The sequence below is a fragment of the Ascidiella aspersa genome, chromosome 8 (genome assembly GCF_963924565.1).
Source record: "Ascidiella aspersa chromosome 8, kaAscAspe10.2, whole genome shotgun sequence".
In the NCBI taxonomy this organism is placed as follows: Eukaryota; Metazoa; Chordata; class Ascidiacea; order Phlebobranchia; family Ascidiidae; genus Ascidiella; species Ascidiella aspersa.
The window spans coordinates 11,731,217-11,753,963 of record NC_139454.1 but is presented as its reverse complement, the minus strand read 5'-3'; the positions used below and the strand labels follow the sequence as shown (position 1 = coordinate 11,753,963).

The window sequence follows — 22,747 nt, the reverse complement described above, 5'->3', positions numbered from 1 at the left end:
ATCGTCGATTTACAAAAACTTGTGCATAACTCACGCTCTATTGTTGTACCCTTAGATTTGACGTAGCCAGGGTGTATTATATGCCCGTGTATTTAAACTTGGGCTCGTGAAGCTTTTTGGTTAATGTACTACAATATTGTTGTATTTGTTTAAACCTATAAAACCATTGTAGCTAAAACAGCGGTGGTCAACCAGTCACAAACCAGGAGTATTTTCACTCAAGCTCCATGTGTTAACACCGCTTCTTACTTCCTCCGACACGTAACCTAGTTTTTTTGCAACTTACACTTACATACCAACCATTATTCATAAAATTTTGCACACATGCAAACTGCTATTACCAATGAGTTATTACCGTCAACCTATTAAATGTATATTAAATGGTAAATTGATTCTTCAGGAATTTATTGTATCTTGAGTCGTAACCTGAAAAAGTGATGATTTAAGCTTAAATAATCTTTTTTGTATATACTCTGCATCCTAAAAAACAATACTAAGAACCCTATGCTTCGTCCGGCCTGGGATGACTTTATTACAAAGTTCTCGACATTTAATCGAAAAATTTATGTGTAATGGATGCAATAGGTCTCGGCGCCTATTTCAGATATAATAAGAACACGGATCCTCTTTGAATCTTGACTTCGCCATGAAAAGCAAGTTGCAATGAGCCCGGATTTTCATGGAATGATTTCTTGCCCAAAAAAGCTTATATGAAAACTGCAGATATGTCGCACTTTAGCGCGTGTGAGTATCTTTGCAGTCAAAAAATGTCCGACTCTGTCACAATTCAGGACCAGAAAATAAAAGTTGTGAATCATCCGGTGCCACTGGTTTCGCCCATTAGGCAAATATTTTTTTATTAAATACGTGGTCTGTCATGTTTGAAAGTGAAACCCACTGGCGACTGTATACAAGTTTTAACTTTTTAAGATACTGCATGACCGACTCCTTCACAATTATTTCACGGATAGTCGAGAATAGGTAAACCATATTTTGGCTCTGTATTCATTGCACTTTCCGATTAAAATCACATTCGCGCGAGCGCCCTTGTGAAAATCGCAAAAATCATAAAGAGCGTTGTGGAATTTCTCGCCGATTGCGGTCGCGATATTTCGTTCGACAATATTTCATTCGTGTGAAGTCTGAATACGTCGGGGGGACGAAAGAAAGCGCTTTAAATGACAGAACCTTGTCGCCAATGTTGACACCCAAAATATGCTAAACACGACTGAAAGAAGGTTGTCATTGTTTGACGCGCTAAGGCATCTCTCGCGTCATAGAGGGTATATCTCGCAGCGATGGGTCGAACTTTAATTTGTAGGATGTAGTGCGAAATCTTTATTTAAACGCTTGCAAAATTTCAACGTTAATATAAAGAATTGACTCATAAATGCTCTGTCTATGTATTTAGACTTGTTTTCAAGACAGTTTAGTGCAGTTTTATATGCATCAGCCGAAGAGAAATTAATGGAGTAAAATCACAACAAAGCTCTGCATGTCAAAGAAAATGGTTAGGCAGGTCTATACCAGTGGTGTTGAAACAGATTCTAATATGGTTTAACTTGCGACTTTTCGTGTTTTTGCAGTTCTTTAAGTGGCGAAAAAAAAAATAATCAGTTTCTTTCATGTGATGTATTCGTCGCTAAAGAAACGGGTTTCGTCGACCAAAAGTGGCACTTACAAAAATAATAACTGGTGTCTGGACTTTCAACGACTACCCTGGACACTATGGATGGACACAGGTCAGTACGATAGATACAATATCAACTTGTGCACGCAGATCAACTAGATTTTTAACAATCATATTGGGCTCTGCCTGTGAATTTAGCCGCTATAAACGAAAGTTACCAGTGCTTTATCACAGAGCTTCACTGAACATTCATTCTGGTTTTCATTTGGCACAATTTAGCAGCACGCCATTTCTTGATATTTAGCAAGCAGGTTAATATTGCAGTTAAGTCAGAATAAACAGCTTAAACAATAATACGTATTTAGCTCCGCTCACTAGAGCAGAACGCTTGTCGTTGAAGAGTCTCTACCCGATTTTGCTGCAAGAGATCCACACCAAAAAGCCGTCCAAGCTGCTCCATTTCTTGTGTGGCAGAGGTGTTCTCTTTTGGCAAGACGTGGTGGTCATTCAGCATGGAAGACAGACCGACATGGAACGCAACAGGTTTTATTTTCTATTTTGCTCCGGCTGTAGATAGAACCAAGTATAGGATAATAAATATTACTGCTAGTAAAATAGGAATGGCCTTAGAACAGGGGCATATATCTTGAATAATTATACCAACACAAAAACATAAGTTTGAAAGCACAATTTTAATTTATCTTTAAAATCTTTCCCTCTTATTCAGTCCACTTCTGGAGATTCTTTTAACCCGTGGACAAGATGGCCTAAAGGCGTTGTTGGACGGCCTGAGGTCTAGATACGGAGGTTGGCAAGGGTATCTGGCAGATCTAATAGAGATGAAATGCGACGTACGAACTGTTAAACGTAAATACGATGGGTTTGTTGCTTTTGGTCGAAATTATTTTTACACATATTTGTAAATGTTTAATGTCAGATTTGCTGGACATCTTCAAAATCGTTTGCCATGACTTGGTCAAAGCTAATCCACTTGGATGGGCGGCGTTGCCCCGAAAACTTGGGGTCAAGTGTCATGATATTGAACAGGTGACTTTCAATTGGTGATCTGCTGTGAAAACCGCGTTTTTTTATTTTTATTTTTTTACAATTATTTTTTTATATATTTTTTTGATTGTGTAAGGTATTTAAACGTCAAAAATATATATCATTTAGGCTCCGACTGTATATTTATCTTACATATTTTGACGGACAGTGCCGGCGGCAAAACAAGCTGGTGTGCAACCAATTGCTGCACACCCTCTTCATATGGATGGGACAGAAGAGCGACGAGGTCGGTTTGCTGGGAGACCTGGTCGTTGCGCTGCACAAGGTTGGCAGGTCCGATATCGCAGGTGATAAACGGGCAAGTGGCTATATATAAACTAATTCATAGGCTAGTTATATAGGTCTCGTATGAGGTGTATTTAGAAGAACTAGTTACATGACTCAGCCTTATATGACGACTACCTCGGAGAGAGACATCTGGCATCAGTAGTGCGAGAAACAACTAAATACAAATATTTTTTACTACTTTCAGGCTTATTTACTGACACGCACCATTTAAAACTATAAGATATGGAAGCCAATAATATTAATTAAACTTAGCAATGTGTCACCTAACGAAAGTTTTGTAAAACCTAAATTTTATAACGATCTTCCATTCTGTCGCAATGCATACTAGTGTTCGCCGTTCATTTTTGTGGAAACTATTGCAGACGGACTATCGGTCTTGATCCGTAGCATCAGCGTTCGAAGCCTCTCTCGTCAATCGACCACAAATAGTTCACCGACACAGGACAGGTTCGGAGGGGATACGCCGTTTTCACAGCAACAAGATGACATCAACAGTGAAACGCAGAGTCAGGTGTGAGGTCTAACCATTATTATTACGACACAGATTAGAAAACATTGTTTTGTTTCAAATGAGAAAGATTGCTTATAAACTAAAATATTCTGACCGACAAGACAGGCAACCTGGTGTGCCGAGTCGATTAAAACCCCCCAAATGTGCGATTTCGTCAAGTCCCGAGTCCGGCTGCGACTCTATAGCCTGTATTTCACCAATTTACGTAACTAAATTAAGGTGGATTTTCACCAATTCACTCATAGTGGTGTCATATAACTCAACCACTCACAACCAGGGATGCGGAGTCGGTTAAAAGCAACCCGAGTCCGACTCCCGAGTCCCGAGTCCAGCTTCGACTCTACAGCCTGTATTTTACCCATTTACGCAACTAAATTAAGGTGGATATCTGTAATCCACTCATATTGGTGTCATAATTGATCCACCCGCATTACATGGTTAAAATATTTCACATTTGCTATTACACTTTTACAACTTACATTTTGCCGCCTTAACAGTTTTAAAATTGGATACTGCGCATGCGCACGTCGGACTCGGGACTCGGGTAGTTTTACGCGGTCTTACTCGAGTCCCGAGTCCCGAGTCCGACTCCGGCAAAACAAACCGACTCCGTCGGTCCCGAGTCCCGAGTCCGACTCCGACTCCGCAGCCCTGCTCACAACACATGGTTGGAAAATATCCACTTTATACTATTCCGCCTTTTCAATTTACAGTTGGTGACCTTTAAAAAATTTGGTACTGCCCATGCGCACGCCGGACTCGGGACTCTGGTAGTTTAACTTTACTATATTGCACCTTTTCGAGTCGGATATTTTCTTTATTTGAAGTATACGGATAATATCATAAAGCAGTAAGTCCAAAAAAATTAAACGAAGTTGATCAGAAACATTCATAGGTGTCCACATGTAAGCTGCCTCTATCTAAGATTATGTAATTAGAAGTCACTTTGTTCAATATCCTAAAATAAAGAGCAATGTCTTTTGAAATCAGGTAAATCGCATTCAATATTTTTTAAACAATTCTACTAATTAGCATGTTCTCATCGCCTCCAGTAAGGTTACATCATTCGCATAACTTAAATTGTGTTCCACGACCCTAATTAACGTGTCGCTCAATAGTACAACGTTTCGATTACGTCGCTCAAAAGTATTTACTGGCTTGTAATACTCCCGTGGTCTCAAATTTCAATGTTTAAGGTTTATTTACAGGCCGACGATGAAAGGGAGTCTGAACCTGTAGAAAACGGAAGTCCTCGAAGCCCTCGTGTTTTAGGTTTGACATCAATTTTTGAGAAATTTATTTTTTAGTTCTTATGCTAATAACTGTGCGATTACGTTTTGCAGAAGCTCCCAAACCGAAGAGACGTCCAAAACGCGCACGCACTTCGCCACAGAGAAGATACATTAAAAAGTTTGTTATTCTTTTTTGTGTTGCATTTTGGCCGCTGATAAACACCATAAATCAAAACAGACGAGTCTCGATTTGCAATGAGTTAAAATTTTACCTAAATGTTGTTTTGGTAGCTCATTCAACAGTGCAGACAGCGTATACGCGTTTTTATTTAGAGTTGAAGTTGGAAACGTGTATGAATACGCCTTCAGTGGTCAGGGCAGCGCCACTCACCCTGGAAACAGAAGTCCTTCTATTCTGCAACTTGACTACATGACCCAGCGCGCCTTCGACAACATGTTCATCGACTATCTAACACACAACTAAACCTTACATTTATATTACGCCTGGCAAGTTAGAATTTCGCCAAATTTTAAGTAGTTTTAATTAGTCCTGAGATATGGTATTCCTTGTCTGCGTTGTTTTCTGTTTTGTTTAATAAACCTTCAAATGTGCTACAATGACGATCAAAACATAGTGATCGAGTGACGAAGAATGGAATCACTAGTCTTTCCAGGTAATTACAAGGAAGTATTTTGGCCATTCGCGATGTTCTTTAGCGGAATCGCTTGTTGCGTGGTAGGCTACACAGATTCAAACGAAATACAAACAGATTTACCTTGCCTAGACCAGGGATGGCGACCACTGTCCCTCGCAAATTAAAAAAAACAGTTCTTCGTTAGATAACACTACTGTTTCAAATTTAGGGCTGGCAAATCTGTGGGTCGTGCAAAATGCGTTTAAGGGCAATAATAAGGGGTGACAAGTAGGGCTACATTAACTGCACTTTAACAAGTCGGTGCAGAATGGTAAACAACTAAAAGGTAGATCCTTCAAGGGAAACTATGAGTTTGCGGACTAAAAGTTTTAAAAACCCTGGTTAAACCAATAAGCCATGCTGAAAAGCTTTCTGCTGAACTCCTGTAATTCCATAAAAAATGCTGCAGCATTTGTTAATTTGTGGGAATCTGAATTTGGAAATCATCCAAAACCTTGAATTACCAATCCAATTAGCAAATAATTAAAAGTATGACCCACTTGTGCATTTTGTAAGGATTAAAGTCGTGTTTGTGACCCGCGCGATGAAAAGGTTCGACATCCCTGGCCTAGACCTTTAATGACTCTTTAAACTGACGATTCAAGTGTAAATTGAATTTATGAAACCTTGGCGGTTCCGACAGAATTTGGAATTATGGTCTAATAAGTTCTCCTTTACTGTGTAACAATTTAAACCAACAGAACAGGTTATTTTTAAACCAGCATAATACGTTACACACAGACAGCGAGCCAAGCAACAGGTGATAGAAATGTGGCAATGGTACACCTACCGGCAGGGCTGCGGAGTCGATTAAAAACAACCCGAGTCCGACTCCCGAATCCGACTCCGGCCAAAAAAATACACCTGGAGGGGGGTGTCTGTTTAATGAGTCTTCATTTATATAATTGCCAAGATGAATCGACCACACTCCTTCAAGATTTGAGATGGCCTGTCTTCGTGAGGCCAGATAGGTCCAATTCTTTCCTTTAGTTCAGATACATGAACAGTCAATTTTGCTGTCTTCAGTCACAAAAGCACTCGAGTTTGCTGTCTGAGTAAAAGCTGTAAAAGCCTCTTTTATATTGATTGAACACGCTATTTATAGACGAGAATCAGTTAAGAAAATTTCTGCGAATAAAGAAAGATTTACGTCATTAATTCTTATAATACTTAACAAAATATCACGTGATAAAAAGGGCGTAACTCAAGCCTTTTTCACACTTATTTCTGACGCGAAACATACAATATTTACGTCAAGATGCGATTGCGAAACAGCTTCTGACTTCAGTTAAATGTCAACAGTTTGAAATCACACGACCGGGGAAACCGATTAATGTTCAGACCGCGGTGTTTTGAAAACATATGCTAAAACGGATATAAATGCCTTGACGCATAAAAATTGGTGTCAGCAATTTGAATTTTTGCAAATTCGCTGCAAGGATATCGCAAACATTAGAATGTGGTTGCAAGAAATCTACGTAACGGAATTTTACCGAAAACTTTCCGTTTATCGTTTGCACATTGGCTGCAAGAAGTAACACAAACATTGAAAGGGTTGCAAAGAATTTAGGCCATAGATTTTTACTGAAAATTTTCCGTTACGACACATCGATTAAAAACAAAAATTCTCTTGTGTAAACACAATATGACGAAGTGGCTGCTATACACCCTAGTCCGACTCCCGAGTCCGACTCCGGCCAAATGTAAGGTTTTATCAAGTCCCGAGTCCAGCTCTGACTCTATAGCCTGTATTTTGCCTATTTTCGCAACTAAATTAATTTTGTCTTAATTGATCCACCCGTATTACATGGTTTAAAAATATTTCACATTTGCTATTACACTTTTACAACTTACATTTTGCCGCCTTAACAGTTTTAAAATTTGATACTGCACATGCGCACGTCGGACTCGAGTAGTTTTACGAGGTCTTACTCGAGTCCCGAGTCCCGAGTCCGACTCCGACTCTGTAGCCCTGCCTACCGGCACATTAAAAAAGAATAGCGCATTTATAATGACAAATTAGAACTTTGGGCAATGTTTCACAATTTTCTGTAAATCTGCTAACCGTTTTGTCACGTCAGTTTACGACACGTGATTTAGTTTCTTAGACCGAAAGCCACCGTTGTAGCATACCACATTGAACCATTTGGATATACGGTTTTGCGTGTTTGATTGACTTTTACTAACATATTTCACTGTGATTTTCCATAAAATGTGTGGCTACGGACACGGCTGAGAATGCAACTGTGCCGGCCGAATATTCCAACCTGGCCTTAGAACTGACACATTATTTTTTTACAAATTGTCCATTTCAGTACACTCTTAAATTAAAGGTTTACGGGTCCAAAACGGATGGCAACTTTTTGCTGTTTGGTTTGGTCGAAACATAACGTTTTTGCCTTGCTATTGTTTATGTTTATGTTTAAACACAAGTTTTTCGAACTTTAACTTTATTTTAATAGCTACGTTTTTATTGTAGTATATTTCTCACTGATATCTATTAGTGATATTGACCATTGTAATTTTGACGAAATAATTTTTGGTAATTTTTTCTATTTTTTTTAATACATTTACCACATTTGTTTTTTAAATCATATTTTGGAGCTAAAGTAAGGCAAAATAAAACAACTTTCCTAGCAGTGGAATTTTCTTAAATTTCAACACAACAGAGCTGAAACATGTCTTAAGATCAATCCACTTTCATTTTTAATCCGAGCTTCACGTATTTTAGCAAAATTGGTTCACTTGGAACACTCGTTTAACTGTAATATACAGTTTTTTGTGATTTTGGCAAACGTAAATTGGCGCTAAAGTAAGGCAAAACTAGATACTTGAAGTCTCTACGAATTATGATTTTACTGTAAAACTGTGGACAAAAAACGGTCTGAAACAAACCAAAAAAAAAACATGAAAGAATTCGGGCAAAAACAAGATATGTCCTAAAAATAAATTTTCGGCCCATATAATACAGCAACTTTCCGAACCGAGAAATTTTTCTAAGTTTTAGCACAGCAGAGCTGACAGCTGAAACATGTCTTAAAATCAATCTACTTTCACAAACAGTATAAGAAAACATGAGACTTTCTTACTGTAAATATGATGTACAACACTTATATGGTAAACTAATAAAATAAACATAAAAAATATCAACTTTTGAGATGTAGTAAAATAGAATACTAATAATTCTCCTTTGACAACATTTTGTTTTTTCATAACAAGCATTTTAAAGTTCAGTACTAGGCGACTAGGCGATTTCATTAAAATTAACGGTATACTTTTATAACTTGCAACCTTTCTAACTTTCTAACTTTCCAAACTACCTTAACATTAAATAACAAATTTGGGCGCTTGTTCTGGAATCCTACCACAGTTAATAAATCAACCCACATATTTGGGTTAAGGTTATAGAGTTAGCATTTATGTGTGGGTGAGCTCAAGTATTATTATATTCATTTTTCAATAATATTACATAACCAACCCAAACGCTATAACCCATACCTTAACCCAAATAATGTGCATTATGGTATAGGATTGTAGTCTACACCAGCGCCCAAATTTGTCATGTGTTTCTGTCAAATAAAATAAGTCTTGTTGTCATATTTTTACCAACAACCGCGAGTTTTACAAATTTAAAATGTTTACAGTTGACCTACCCAGGGGTTGAAATTTATTTGGTGGTCATTTTCAGTTTTTTAAGAATGAATTCACATTTGTTGAACGATATCCTGGAATGTTCAGTTTGTTTCAAACCTCTGGATGAGCACAATAAGGTAAGTGTATAGTTTTACATTCTACAGGACATCCAACACTAATATATATGAGTAAAAAACTGGGCGCTTGCCTAGAATCCTACCACAGCTTTAAAAACAATTATTAAATCAATGCACAATATTTTGGTTAGGGTATCGGTTAGTGTTTGGGGGTAACACTAATTTACAGAATGATGAATGGTCGGAATGGTCGGACGCTCACTGTATCACTGTTAAATATAATAACACTTGACCAACCTTCACCCAAATGCTAACCCCCACCCTAACCCAAATATTGTGTGTTGGTTTAATAATTGTTTTAACGGGGTAACACTTAAATTAGTGAGCGTTCCGACCATTCCGACCATTCATTAGTCCGTAAATTAGTATTACCCGTGTTTGGGCGGGGGGTGGTTCAAGTAATATTAAATTTATTATTTCATAATATTCCATGAAATCCAAACGTTCACACCCTAACCTAAATAATGTTTGTGGTGGCAGGATTCTAGACCAGTGCCAAATACTGTAATGAGAAATAAATTTATTTTATTCAAATTGTCATTTTTTGGTATTTTTAAAGTAATCCCTTTGAACTTGGTTTATATAATTTAGAACATTTATTACAATGAAGCCGATAACCCCTAGACAATAATCTAGTAAACTTATTCATTTTTTTCTGTTACATTAAGTGTTAACTTTTGTCTCTTGAAAAGGTTTTACCCTGCCAGCACACTTTCTGCAAAACCTGCTTGACAGCGATTGTTCGCACACAAAAGGAGCTACGCTGTCCCGAATGCCGCGTTGTTGTTAAACAAAAGGTGGAGGACTTGCCATCAAATATTTTGCTCATCCGACTATTAGACGGAATAAAGTTCCAACCAACCCAATTTAAGCAGCATTCAGATAAGCATGCACGCAGACATTCAGGTACTATAAAAAGTATAAATGGAGATTGGCCTTCATTTTTTAGACTGAAACCGATAACTGATTTGTTATGTTTTTCATAACGGATACACATACTAATAACAGATTTTTTATGTATATACCTAGGATACTATAATACCTATAATTGGTGTAACATATAGTGAAAATTACATTCAGGTAATCTCCCTGTTTATTTGTATAAGTCTAGTTTTGCATATTGACTTTGCATGATGCTAAACACAGTAAATCGAATACTACAATACATTACTTAAATCTGAAAATAAAAGCAGATAATAAATATGATTGAAAACAACTTCAAAAATATTGTGTTTTTTTTAATTTCGATCAAATCTATATTGCAATGTACAGTTATTAAATAAAAAAAAAGAATTTGGACACAATAGAACTTTTTTAAAGAATCGCAGTTCCACAACAATATAACCTAATTTTTTATTGAAGAACTAAACATGGCACAACTTATGAATCTGTTTGTGAAAACTTATGCGGCAAAGGATTCACAAACAGATGCAAATAGTTATTTGGGTTTTTTTACATTTGTTGTCCCCTCTGTTTATTATCATTTTTGCCCAATATGTAAAACTAACTTGGTTGTAAAGTGCCTAATTGTTCCGATTCATTTCAGTTGAGGGAATATTATCTGAGCCAACTCCTGCCAGTGGTGGAGCCAAGGATGGTGGTGTCGTTAAGCACGCCAGAGCTGCTTCTGCATTAGCTGATTCTCAAAATTCAGCCCGAACGCAATGTGAGCCTCAGGTGAGTTATTTTATCAAACCCGCATCAAGTACTTCATATTAAGTACTCAAAGGGTTATTGGCTATTGCACAATACTAGTTACCTTGCCATATAGCTTTTAACACAGCGGTTCCCAAACTGGGGTCCGTATAGCAGTTTTAGAGGGTCGGGAATGAGAATTAGTCCATGTTTTTAACTAAGACTATGTTTTAAACATTATCTTAAATCATTATTAGTCTTTAGTTATGCTCTATTATTTGATAATATAGGGTGTTTTATGATCTCTCTTGTGACTATGTTGTAATAATAAAAGGGTCCACCAGACAATTTTTGTAGGAAAGTTTGATAACCGCTGTTTTAAGCCTTAAAACAAATGCTACACCTAATGAAACTAAAATAAAGTCTTTTAACACAATTTTTTTATTTTAATGTTTAAAGCCTATATTAATTTTATGGTTTAGGTATTTAAGGTTTTGTAAGAAATATAATATTAAAGTCAACAACTTTTTTTTAGGTTACTAAAAGACCATATGCACAAGCTCAGTATACTTACCAATCTGACCAAACAAGGTATGAGCGTTACAAATGTTTTTTCTCATCTTTTTTTTCAAGTAAGCCAATCTTGCTGGTGTTATGATATGTGAAAGTTCCTTCCTACTCTGAAATAGATTAAAAACACAAGTTTTAAACTGAAGGAAACAGAACTTACTTTGTTTTATATTTAAAATGTAGAATTATTTAGTAGTGTTTTGGGGGGACAAAAAATTCTATAAATTAAAAAAAAACATTTTAAGCATACGCTGCAACCTTATCTATATATTTTGACAGCATACATAAAAGGGTAGTTTGACTTTAAATTGATTGCAAAGCCTTGCTATCAGAGATCTGTTTTATGTGTATTAGTTGTATTTCAAAATAAACAAAACGCTTTCGGTGTGATGAATATAAGTTTTTCAAATTCATATTAAGATACTGAAAATATTTCAGATCTATGCACATGATGTTGTTTTCAGAAATCCTTTTTAGAGATCGACTGATATCACTTTTTTGAACTGATACCGATACCCTATTTTTTTTACAAGTTTGTCAACCGATATCGATACCGATTTTTTTATATACCTTGGAAATGTTTAAAACTTGAATCAGTTTATATACCTTTATTAAACTATTAAACTATTATTTTGTATATTAACTTGGTGTTATGCTAAAACCCAATTTATGTCGTAAATTCCCAAGATTCCTCTGTAACTGCTGACACAGCGCCTTCTTTGATATTTGACCCTGTTTTAACCCTTATTGTAGCTGACCTGATTGTTTTGTGCTTGTAGCGACCTGTCGTTTGTAAAGGGAGACAAGGTTTTTCTGCTGAAAAAGATCGATGACAATTGGATGAGTGGAGAATGTCACGGAAGGACCGGGGTGTTCCCTGTCAATTATGTCAAAGTATGCTGACCCTATATTGGTGTTTTTAGAAAATTAGTAGTTAACCTGGTAACAATTTGTTTTGGGTGTATCAAGCAAGTGTTTTCATAATAAGAAACTAAAATCTGTTATAAACACATCGTTTTTTGTTTATGTTACTTTCCCTATAGTTCTGATTGATAAACCAATGTTCGTAGAGACTTAACTAGGGGAGGGGTGACTTACCTTAAGACTATGTCAACTCAATGTTCATATTCAGTAGTTATATACCACACAATCATCAACATTCAAATTGTTAAATGTGCACTTCAATAAAGTAGAACTTTATAATAGTGCTTCAAATTGTATATGCCAGTGATTTTCAACCGGTGTTTCATGAAACGTGTTCTGTTTATGATGTCAGGTGAAAAATTGAATAATTTGATATCAAACAGATTCCGAAAATCATGGTTTAACTTTAGTACAATGGACACAATAGTTGATATTTTATAAAAGTATTAATCCACAACCAACAGTTTAAATGTTTCATTGTGATTTGCTTTTATTGTTGAGTAATAATAATATGCACTCAGTGTATTATAATAGGATTGTAATTACACAGGCCTGTTGCTGCTTAATTACTAAGTATATTACAGCCCGAATATAAAATACATACGTTCTTATCCATACAGGTCCATATATTGCACTAAGAAATAATATTAATAATTGTTCTTTTGTTTATTTTAAAGCATATTATTTCATTGAGTAAAGTTTTGTGTGGTCAAAAGGTTGAAAAATACTGCTGCTATTTGAATTTACCTTAACTGTATATGATATGCTTCAATTTAAACCAATCATTTATTCATCACATTTAAGCAAATTTATTTGCGTGTTTATCACTTTCCATAAACTTCTGTTAACTGCCTGACCCATGTTGTTTGATGTTGAACTTTCATTTTTAACTGTTGGATAGCAAACAAACACTATGGTCTATCACTTGTCTATGTAAATTTACTGCCAAAAAACCTGGAAACTTTTATTTTTTCAAGCTTTTTATGTTTGTCTTGAATTATTTGTATAACTGTGTTAGATAAAACTAATTAATGTCTTATAGGAAACATTTACTTTAAACAAAGATCTATATTATTATTAGAACAATGTGTTTTGAACAGGTTGTCCAGCCTCTTCGGACAGAGCGGCCAATTTGCATCGCCCAGTTTGATTTTGAATCCAGCAGAGAGAATGGAGACCGCGACTGCCTGACATTTTCAAAGGTGAGCAAGCCATTGTTCAAATGATTGTAAGCCATAGTGGTGCGTTTGTTCTTGGTAAACAAAGTGGGTGGGGAAAAACTCTCACATGACTGTAAAACATGGTTGAATAGTGGTAACATTTGTTGTTTCCTTGAGAAATGTAAGCTTTATTATTATGAATATCCATATCTCCAGTTGTAAAAAGAAAAAATCTTAAACTATGTTCTCTTCCTTAAAAGTAAAGTGAAAAATATTTTTTCAACCAACTGGTAGAATAATCTCACCAGATAGGCACACAAAATATAAAATTAAACTTGCAAAATTTATCTTTTCAAAAACTAGAAAAATTGCTTGTTACAAAAATACTTCAAAAGAATATCTAGGCAAAATAAGCCAAACGATAACTGTGGGAAACAGTTTATTTCAGAAATTCATTGCCATAGCAGGTTGCACATCTGGGTATAGAAATAAAAAACTTATATATTAACGCATTTTCAGGGCGAAAAAATTCTGGCAATTCGCAGAGTTGATGAGAACTGGGCTGAGGGAATGTTCAAAGATAAGATTGGAATATTTCCACTTTCTTTTGTCAAGGTACGGTTAGCTTTACTATTTTTATAAGGCTTAAGCTCTGAACTTCATAATATATGCCCGAGAGAAGATACTTATCAAATTCAAAGTTATATTAGATTGAAAACTTCATTTGCTTTTTACATTTTGCTTAGCTCACAACAAACGCGAAACGGAGATTTTATCACCCTTGAAAACATTTAGAAACACTTACTTTGTTTTTTACCTTTATTTAAATAACCTACTATTCATTTTTTGTAACTATAATTTAATAAAGATGTGTAAACTGTAAATGTAACCTTTCAGATTACTTTCAAGCTGTGTTTTGTTACCAGTAAAAATAAATATTATTTTGTACAACTTTCAGCCAAATGATGAAGCTCGTAAATTACTTGATATGATGGCCCCTCTTGCCCAAGATGAATCTTCTAGCACTAATCCAGTTCAACACAAGGCAACAGCAGCTGGCCCATCAGCCCGTCGAATTATCAACAATAAACAAGGACCAAAGTATGCAAAGAAACGCCATTCATTCCCAACTTTTCATGCAGGTTTGTTGAAACCAATCAAACTTAACATTTTTATTAAAAAACAAAATTGACAATAAGGTTGTAAGGAGAATTACTCGAATCGTTTACAGGAGTTTTGAAACTGTATTTTAAGGATACCCAATATCCATGCTAGCGCCAAGGCAGAAAACTAGTGGGATTTAAACCGCAAATCATAACAACATAGATATGAAATCACAACAACATCCGGATGTGTCTAATTGACACAACCATATCTGTGTCCCTTTAAACTCGGTATGCCACCCCTTTAAGGGAAGTGACCCCTAGTTTAGGATACCCTGTCCTAATGTATGACAAAGGTAAACCTAAAATATTGTAAAACTTTTTTTTCCAGCAAAATCCAAAGACAGTGAACCCACAACATCTCACCGTCACTCAATGGAGATTTTGGATTCGGACAGCAGCAATCAAAGGGGAGAATCTACCTCAAATCCACCTGCACCCCCAACCCCTGGGTATCCCTCCCAAGTGCACCGAAATCGCCCAGTAGAGATTCTCGTTCCTCCAAGTGCGGGCAGTCTGCAAATCCCACTAATTTCTTCACGCAACACTTCGCCTACGGTTTTGAGCTCATCTAATCGAAGGGATGTGCCTCAAACTGTGAGTTTTACTTTATTTTGACCAATTTCGAGATAACCTAGTGGAACTCTAATAAAACTACATTTGGTTGTGTTTTATATATATAAGCCTCCAGGTTTAAAATCGGAAAAAATTAAAATGTTGTTGGCTAAACTTCCAGTTTCTCGTTGTTCAACCAAACATTTTGGTGGCCGCGAACAGCCGATCATCAATAGTTGTAAAGTAATCTTTATTCATTAGTAAACTATTGATTGGAAGCAAAATTATTTATGTCTTAATTGAAGTGTTTCCTTTATAGTTGAGTCATGTTGTGGAACGTCCAAAAGCTGCAGACATTGCCACTACTCGGACAGCAACGTCTTCTACACCACACCGCTTAGCGGCTTTTACAATGCGAGTGTTTTACCTATATTTATTATTTATATTTAAATCTTTTCACTATCCTTTACGTGCTATAGAAACAAATTTAAACATTTCCATAAGTTGTGGTTGTTTATTAATTTTAATCTATTCAATTCAGTTTTTAAATAAAGGGGTGTTAAATTATAAACATATTTCTGTACTTTTTATAGCTTATGCTAGGTATAATTTAAATAGCTCTCAAGGGAATCTGGCATAGACAACATCCTTGCCTGAGCAATCTCGGACATATGTTGTTTTCATGAAACATATGTCATGTTTACTTTGATGCACTGAATAATTCATGTTAAGACTATCTTAAATTTTATTATGATCCCTTGATAATTGAAACCTCACATACACTGGATGTTTATTTCTAAATGCATTTAGTCATAATATATTGTTTAGTTTTAGCTATTGATAATAACAATTACAAATACATTACTGGGATTCGTTAAACGTTATTTAACGAGCTTGTAGGTGTTTTCATTTTATTAACTTGGTGCTAAAAAGCCTGTTTAAATCTTGCCAATATCCATCACATATAAAAAAAAGGGCTAAATAATTGCCAAAACTAGCGTTTATATACAATTTTGTGTCATATTTTGTATACTTGAATACCTATTATTATGTAAAAATTATATCCAAAATTTGTTTATATTTCCCTCTAATTATAATTAGATACTTATAAATATTTGTGTTTTGCCTTCTTTAAGGCAATATACTGCATGTCAGAAGACTTTAGTGTGGTAACTATAGTTTGGTGACTGCTAAACTTATTGTAATGGATCATTAAAAAAATAATATATCCACTATCTGTTATTGTTTTGATCATGGTAGTTTTATGTGTGTTATTTGCAATTATATACAAAGAACTTCATGTGATGTAATTTTAGATCTTAAAATCCTATAAATTTTATATTTTTTTTAAAGAAATCTACAAATGAAACAAATCTGTGTCTACCCTGCACATTTAAATTTTAAATGTCCTTCAATGTTCCTTGTTTGTGATTATAGTAAACCTGGTTTTGTTGTCAATTTTACTTGGGAGTCTTCATTCTAGATTCAACACATCTTAATTTGCTAAATTTGTTCAAAAACCTCCCACTAGTAAATGAATGTTTTTCTTTATTAACAGTGTGAAAGCAACTTACTCATACCAAGCCCTAAAGCCAGATGAGCTAGAGTTGGTGAAGGGCGACACCTACCAGATTACAGAGTGTTGCAATGATGGCTGGTGCCGGGGCCGACATCTTAAGTCTGGTCGGGTTGGTGTTTTCCCTGGAAATTATGTAGCACTTGCAGCTGCTGCCACACGGTTGGTGTTTGCTGGTTAAGGCCATATCTGATTTAAATGTTTTATTAATCTTTTAATTGTAAAATTGGCATTATTTTTAAGCTGAGTTCTAAAATTGGTAAACAATAAAAATAAGTGTTTACTAGAATTTTGTCAAGTTTCCAAACAATATTTCTTACAACAAAGAAAATGTTTGTTCAAACTTAAAATGCCTAAAATTGCTTTTTAGATTTCTATTACAGTAGCTTTAAAGCGGTGCATCCCAACCAGTGGGTAGAGATCCCACTGGTGGGTCGCAGAGCTATTTCAAATTGGTCGCAAATCATTTTAAATGTTGTACAGTTTTCTAGTAGATCGGGAAATTATTGCAGTAGCATTTATGCAAGAATGGCACAAATGCCTATCATTTAGATGTGTTGGGTCGCATTAACTATTTGAGTAGGTAAGCTAGTAGTAAAGAAGCAGGTTTTATGTAACTTATTTGTTAGGTTATATCCCATTGTGGGCCGCACAATAAAACTTGTATTAAAAGTGGGTCGTGAACTGAAAAAGGTTGGGGAGCACTGCTTTAAAGCATCTACTTTGAGAACGAAAGCATCTCTTTAAAAACAAAAGTCTTGCAAATTAAGTACTAGTGTCTTAATAGCTGTCTTGTCCGTTTACTTACTTCTATAAACCACATTATTTCCTGTTAATAGCAGTTCTCCGTTGACTCCAAGGGACACAAGTTCATCTTCGATCAGTTCCACTTCATCATCTTCTACATCATCATCTCCATCCCAGCCACCAAGATCGACGGTTGTAAGTTTTGCAGACTGTCACCTACATGTGCTGCTTGTAATACTGTAGTGGTAATGCTTGACTGTTGTTACATCTAGCTGCTGTTGTAATGCGATAGACTTTTGGTGATTTGGAGTATAATATGCATAGAAACAACACAAAACCTTTTTTTTAATTTAATGTATTTTTAGTTTAGGATAAAAAAAGCTTTTCAATAGAAATTGTTTTGACTGTTTGAAATGGTAACATTATAAAAAAAAACTTTTCAATAGAAAATGATTGACTGTTTAACATGGGAACATTAGCCCTGTGAAGTAGTTAGGCTGTACTTTAGATCAATAAATCTTTGCATCATAATGTATTGTGGTTTGTCGCTTATTAAATTTAACAGGTTAGCTCAATTAACATGGGTGGTAAGCTTTAACAGCTTGGAAATACTTATACTAATATCAATACTGCAGATTGCATTAAACGGAATGTGTTAGTTTGTCATTAAAAGCTATTGGTAGATTTAAGAAATTACCCATATTTCTGTTTTATTCCCAAAGTCCTAATTTGTTGAAACATACCAAATTTCCCGAAGCTTGCATACTACACCCATAATGTTATACATTTACCTCAGATGGTGGATTATTACATTTTAACTCCTAAAATATGTGGAATGATTAGTATAAGTGTATCCCAAGCAAAGTTAATGTTAATATGCAGAAAGCAGCAGAACGTTTCAAACCTGCCTCGATCTCTCAAGCCCCTACAAACCCCCAGCGCTTGCCCCACGTTTCGTCATCTTCCCGTACACCCCCACCCCGACCTGTTGCCCCCCAAAGAAAGGTCAGGAATTCCTATATTTGTCTTCAATGACATTTTTGAAGAACTCGCAATTATCTCAGTTAATTTTAAACTGGTGGTATTTTTATGCATGTTAAATATAAGTGCTTTGCTTTTTATATTGCCATACAGACACATGTTATCCGACATCCAGCCATCCAAACTAAAGTGCCAACTACAATAGCTTGCTTAAGCTTTCATGTACATGCTTGCTTTAATGCGTATTTTTACACGTTGTATATTTGTAGTACGCAGCTAGTGAAGATTTTTTTTCTCATTTAGAAATAACTTATTACAGTATTACTTTCCTAATTTCAACGTCAAGCCAAAAACCTTACTAAACAGAAAGTAATTATTGAAAAATGAATGATCTGGTACAAGTTGTACTGTAAACAAATAACTTTATCCAATGGTATTGAAATCTTTATCGATTTTTTTCATTTCACATATGTCTCAGCTTTTTTGATTTCTAAGAAAACTGGTTTAAACTGTTACTAATTAAAATTATGTTTGTAGCAAAACATGGAAAGTTAACATGCTAATTGACCACTCTAGGTGGCTCCTCATTCCTCTAGAAGCAGCTCATCTTCCGGAGTAAGAACCTCCTCCTCCAGCAGGCCGCAAAACGAGGGTAATCCCCTTACAGCTAAACTGCATATTCCCGGAAGTAAGTCCGGAGGAATTAGCAGCCGAACAAAATCATCGGAAAAGGTAAAAAAAAGATTTGCAGCGGATTAAATTATTTCTATCAAAAAACACCTATAAGTAATTGTTTGAAATGACGATTTTTTAATGAAATTAATCAACAAAGCAACAATTGCTGGTTAATAATTCCGTATTTGCTGGTATGACATGTGCTGATTTTAGATTGTATAAGTTTATGTTCTTTTCCAGTAAACATCTAAAATGTTGTTTCAATTTGATGCTGTGCTTAATGTAACGTTAATTGTGCCACATGTTTAGGACAAGAGAAAGGACAGGGGTCAACTTCTGTTGAAAATGATCTCCGGCGCCGCGGGAAAGAAATCCAAGTCGCCTCCAACACCCACAAGGTAAAACAGTTAGTTGACGAAACAAGCATAAATTCGACTTCTTCCCAATCAGTTAGGACTTATATTTATATATACTTTATCTCAAGGCCTGATTGTATTTTACAATGAAAAACGAAATCGCGTATTGAATTTTTGCCTTCTTTTACTTACCTCTAGGGGTGTCCGATACATTTTATGCCGATAGCCGATATTTTGGGCAAAAAGTATTGCGATCCGAACCGATAGCAAATGACGTCATTACTTTTCTTAAACAAGCAAAATGCATAAATAGAAACGTTTTAGATCAATTTTTATTCAGCAACTTAACTTCTTAATTCTAAAATCTGCCTTAGCGTTACGAAGTCAAGTTACCTGAATTTGTTGACCTACTTTGATTTAATACATTTGTATTTTAAAGTAGAAATCGCTTCGATGGATCGAAAAACATGGCTGACATTCCTATATTTATTTGGTATCACATAAACCACGATACCACAGTGGTATCAGACGAGTCCCTATACTACATCATGGTATCGCGTATCGGCTCCGATTCAATACTATTGCACATTCCCATTTTCCTGTAACTGTTTGAACATATGGCCCAACATTATTATTGCATACAATTGCGTGTAAACTTTAAACGATAATAAGGTTTTATGTGTGTCCTACAACATTCCTATTGTTTCGTAAAGAACTCCGAAATACTTTTTGTTGTTGTTGCAGTCCAACAGTTCGATCGGCCAACGAGAATCCTCTCAACCATAACACGCCGTCGACGTCACAATCGAATCCTGCCATAAAGCCACTCGTTCGAGACAAGTACGTTGGCTGCAAATCGTCACATGTATATTTCAGTTATACTTATACACAACACTTAAGAAGTCTGATGCTTGATATTATTCTAAATACCCCATATTCTATATAAAACAAAACGCGATCGCCAAAATTACGTGCTCAATCAAGCAAAACAGATTATTTTGAAATGTTCAAATCTAATTTTCATTTGGTTATTACGCCGACATCCGCTCAAGCGTTGAGACATTTAGTACCTGTTAACCTATACTAGTGTTTAATAAATTCACCTTTCTGCGTCGGTTTGCAACTCCTGGCTGAAATTCCTACAAAAATTGTTATCGGATAACCACCGATATCTCCATTCTCCATTATATGTCTCGAGTACCGATACTACCACTTGCCATGCGGCTTCCTCTCCGATATAAAACTTTATCATCCTTTCAAATAGAATACCGCTATTTATATGGCATTTGAGATAGCGTTATAATATGTCAGCATTTTAATTAAAATACAATAACATTTATTTTTCCCTTTTGTATCTGCTTTTTTAAATAGTGCGTTTTTTTGAGGCCCAAACCAAGTCGCATGGGTAATTTTAAAGACCCATCTGTTAGTATTGCACTGCGTGAATTTTCGGAATAAATATTAAACAGTTTTATTTCATTGTGAACGTCCACACACGATGTCATCAACATCCACAATGCGCGTGCTATGTTCTAAATTGATCCTACGTCTTTGCCGTCGTCTTTTTTCCTCAATTTTCACATTGACTTGCAGCTATCGCGCCACGATGAACTTTCCCGCCAACGAAGCAGACGAGCTCGAGCTAAAACACGGCGACGTCGTCGTGGTCCACCATCGCCGGCCCGACGGCTGGTTCCGCGGGACGCACATGAAAAACGGGAAGAGCGGCCATTTTCCCAGCACTTTTGTAGAGCGCATACAAGGAGACTGAAGACCAAAAGCCGTCTAGTGGTTTCAAACAGTGCATGGTTTGATATAGACCGGGTTGCCACCACTAACCTTTGGTTTAGACTGCAGACGTTCTGGCGAATTCGGCAGCTGCAAAGAGTAATTTTTTCTTTTGCCTCATACGATCCAATCATACTTAACTAATTACGTCATGGAAACCAAACGCTTTTATTTTACTACGAGCAAATTAGGTTGAATAAACTGTCAAACACACCTTAAATATATTTATTTTCATATATATAATACATTTTTGTACGGTTCATCTATTCATATTAATTTTTTATACGACTACGAAATTGATAACCTTTTTCGCTTTATTTTTATGCTTTAAATCTTTGTTTTCTACCTTCTATGTCACTTCAATCGTTTATCTTCGTTTGATCATTTTTTAGGACAAATGTGTGGAGGATGCTTTACTTTATATTTGTGTTTATGCTACTAAATCTTCATTTTTTACGCTTCGTTGTCTACGTTACATTAGATGTATTTTCCTTTAATTTTAGAAATGTTTAATTTTGTTGTGTTTCAGTGATACCGCATCACTTCGTTACAAATATTGTGAAAATTGTACGTGTATTGTGATGTCACCTTGTTTTTGTAACAAAACTGCTCTTTGGTTCTAAAAAAATATTCCATAAAATTCCATTCTCTAATTCCACGCTCAAAAAAATAAATCTGTAGCACATCATTTGAGTTTTGCACCGTTGATTAAAAAGCGTGTGTGTTGTCCAAATTTTGCCTGTTTCCAATGTTATTAGTGTTTTCTCTTTGCATTTCTTACAGCATTTACTTCATTTTATGGTATTATCTCCATATCAGCTAATTATTTTGCACATTTTGTCGAATCGTGATTTTTGAATACCAGTGAAAACGGTTCTCGCGGAAGGACATTCAAGTATCGGCAATTAAAATTTACTAAAATTTACTTCGTAAGAAAATCCAAAATTGGTGCTATGTTGTTTGTAAGCCAATATGTGCTTAACTGTGAGGAGACTTGGTCTTTGCGATTTTCCTCTCTCTGTTTTTTTACCAATTTTCGCTGATGTAGTTTTCTATCCATTGAATTGTTTTTAAGATCATTAAACTCCCGTTGATGCATGCGTCTTGTTGTTTTTTTCTGGTTTAAACGACAGCACGGGACTAATCCTACCAGAATGAAAACTTATTTGCCGAAACAACATTCAACCAATTGGGATAAGAAATACGACAATCTTGTGCCATTTATTTGTTTATGTTTAATGTTTGAGCAATAACTATTGAATTTAAAATAGGTTTCTCTGGCATATATTTCTTCAACCAACGTTTCGGCTTACTATCCGGCAAGCCTTCGTCAGGAACTACACACAAAGCCAACAGGGCGCAAAGTAAAATCACACAAAGAAAAAACCAACGTTCAAAATATAAAGCGATAAGACAACGCACAATT

The 22,747-nt window shown here is 35.6% G+C and overlaps 2 protein-coding genes across 3 annotated transcripts; both read left to right on the top strand.

Annotated features, from left to right (window-relative positions):
• Positions 1–1,594: 1,594 nt before the first annotated feature.
• On the top strand, positions 1,595–5,314 carry LOC146136127 (uncharacterized). The gene is made up of 9 exons (XM_083395865.1): positions 1,595–1,742; positions 1,996–2,173; positions 2,358–2,497; positions 2,568–2,677; positions 2,844–2,982; positions 3,346–3,494; positions 4,703–4,766; positions 4,838–4,904; positions 5,060–5,314. The coding sequence occupies exons 1-9, from the start codon at positions 1,631–1,633 to the stop codon at positions 5,208–5,210; spliced, it is 1,110 nt and encodes a 369-aa protein (XP_083251991.1). The 5' UTR covers positions 1,595–1,630; the 3' UTR covers positions 5,211–5,314.
• A 3,446-nt stretch (positions 5,315–8,760) lies between these two features.
• LOC146136126 (E3 ubiquitin-protein ligase SH3RF3-like) lies at positions 8,761–22,405 on the top strand. Of its 2 annotated transcripts, XM_083395335.1 has the most exons (17): positions 8,761–9,191; positions 9,884–10,097; positions 10,738–10,868; positions 11,362–11,417; positions 12,176–12,290; positions 13,421–13,522; positions 14,000–14,095; positions 14,439–14,622; positions 14,975–15,240; positions 15,518–15,612; positions 16,757–16,936; positions 17,614–17,716; positions 18,404–18,526; positions 19,079–19,234; positions 19,487–19,575; positions 20,278–20,373; positions 21,127–22,405. In XM_083395335.1, the coding sequence occupies exons 1-17, from the start codon at positions 9,120–9,122 to the stop codon at positions 21,302–21,304; spliced, it is 2,256 nt and encodes a 751-aa protein (XP_083251461.1). In that variant the 5' UTR covers positions 8,761–9,119; the 3' UTR covers positions 21,305–22,405. The 2 variants fall into 2 exon arrangements, with proteins under 2 accessions (XP_083251461.1, XP_083251462.1); XM_083395336.1 differs by lacking the exon at positions 18,404–18,526.
• The last annotated feature ends 342 nt before the right edge of the window (positions 22,406–22,747 follow it).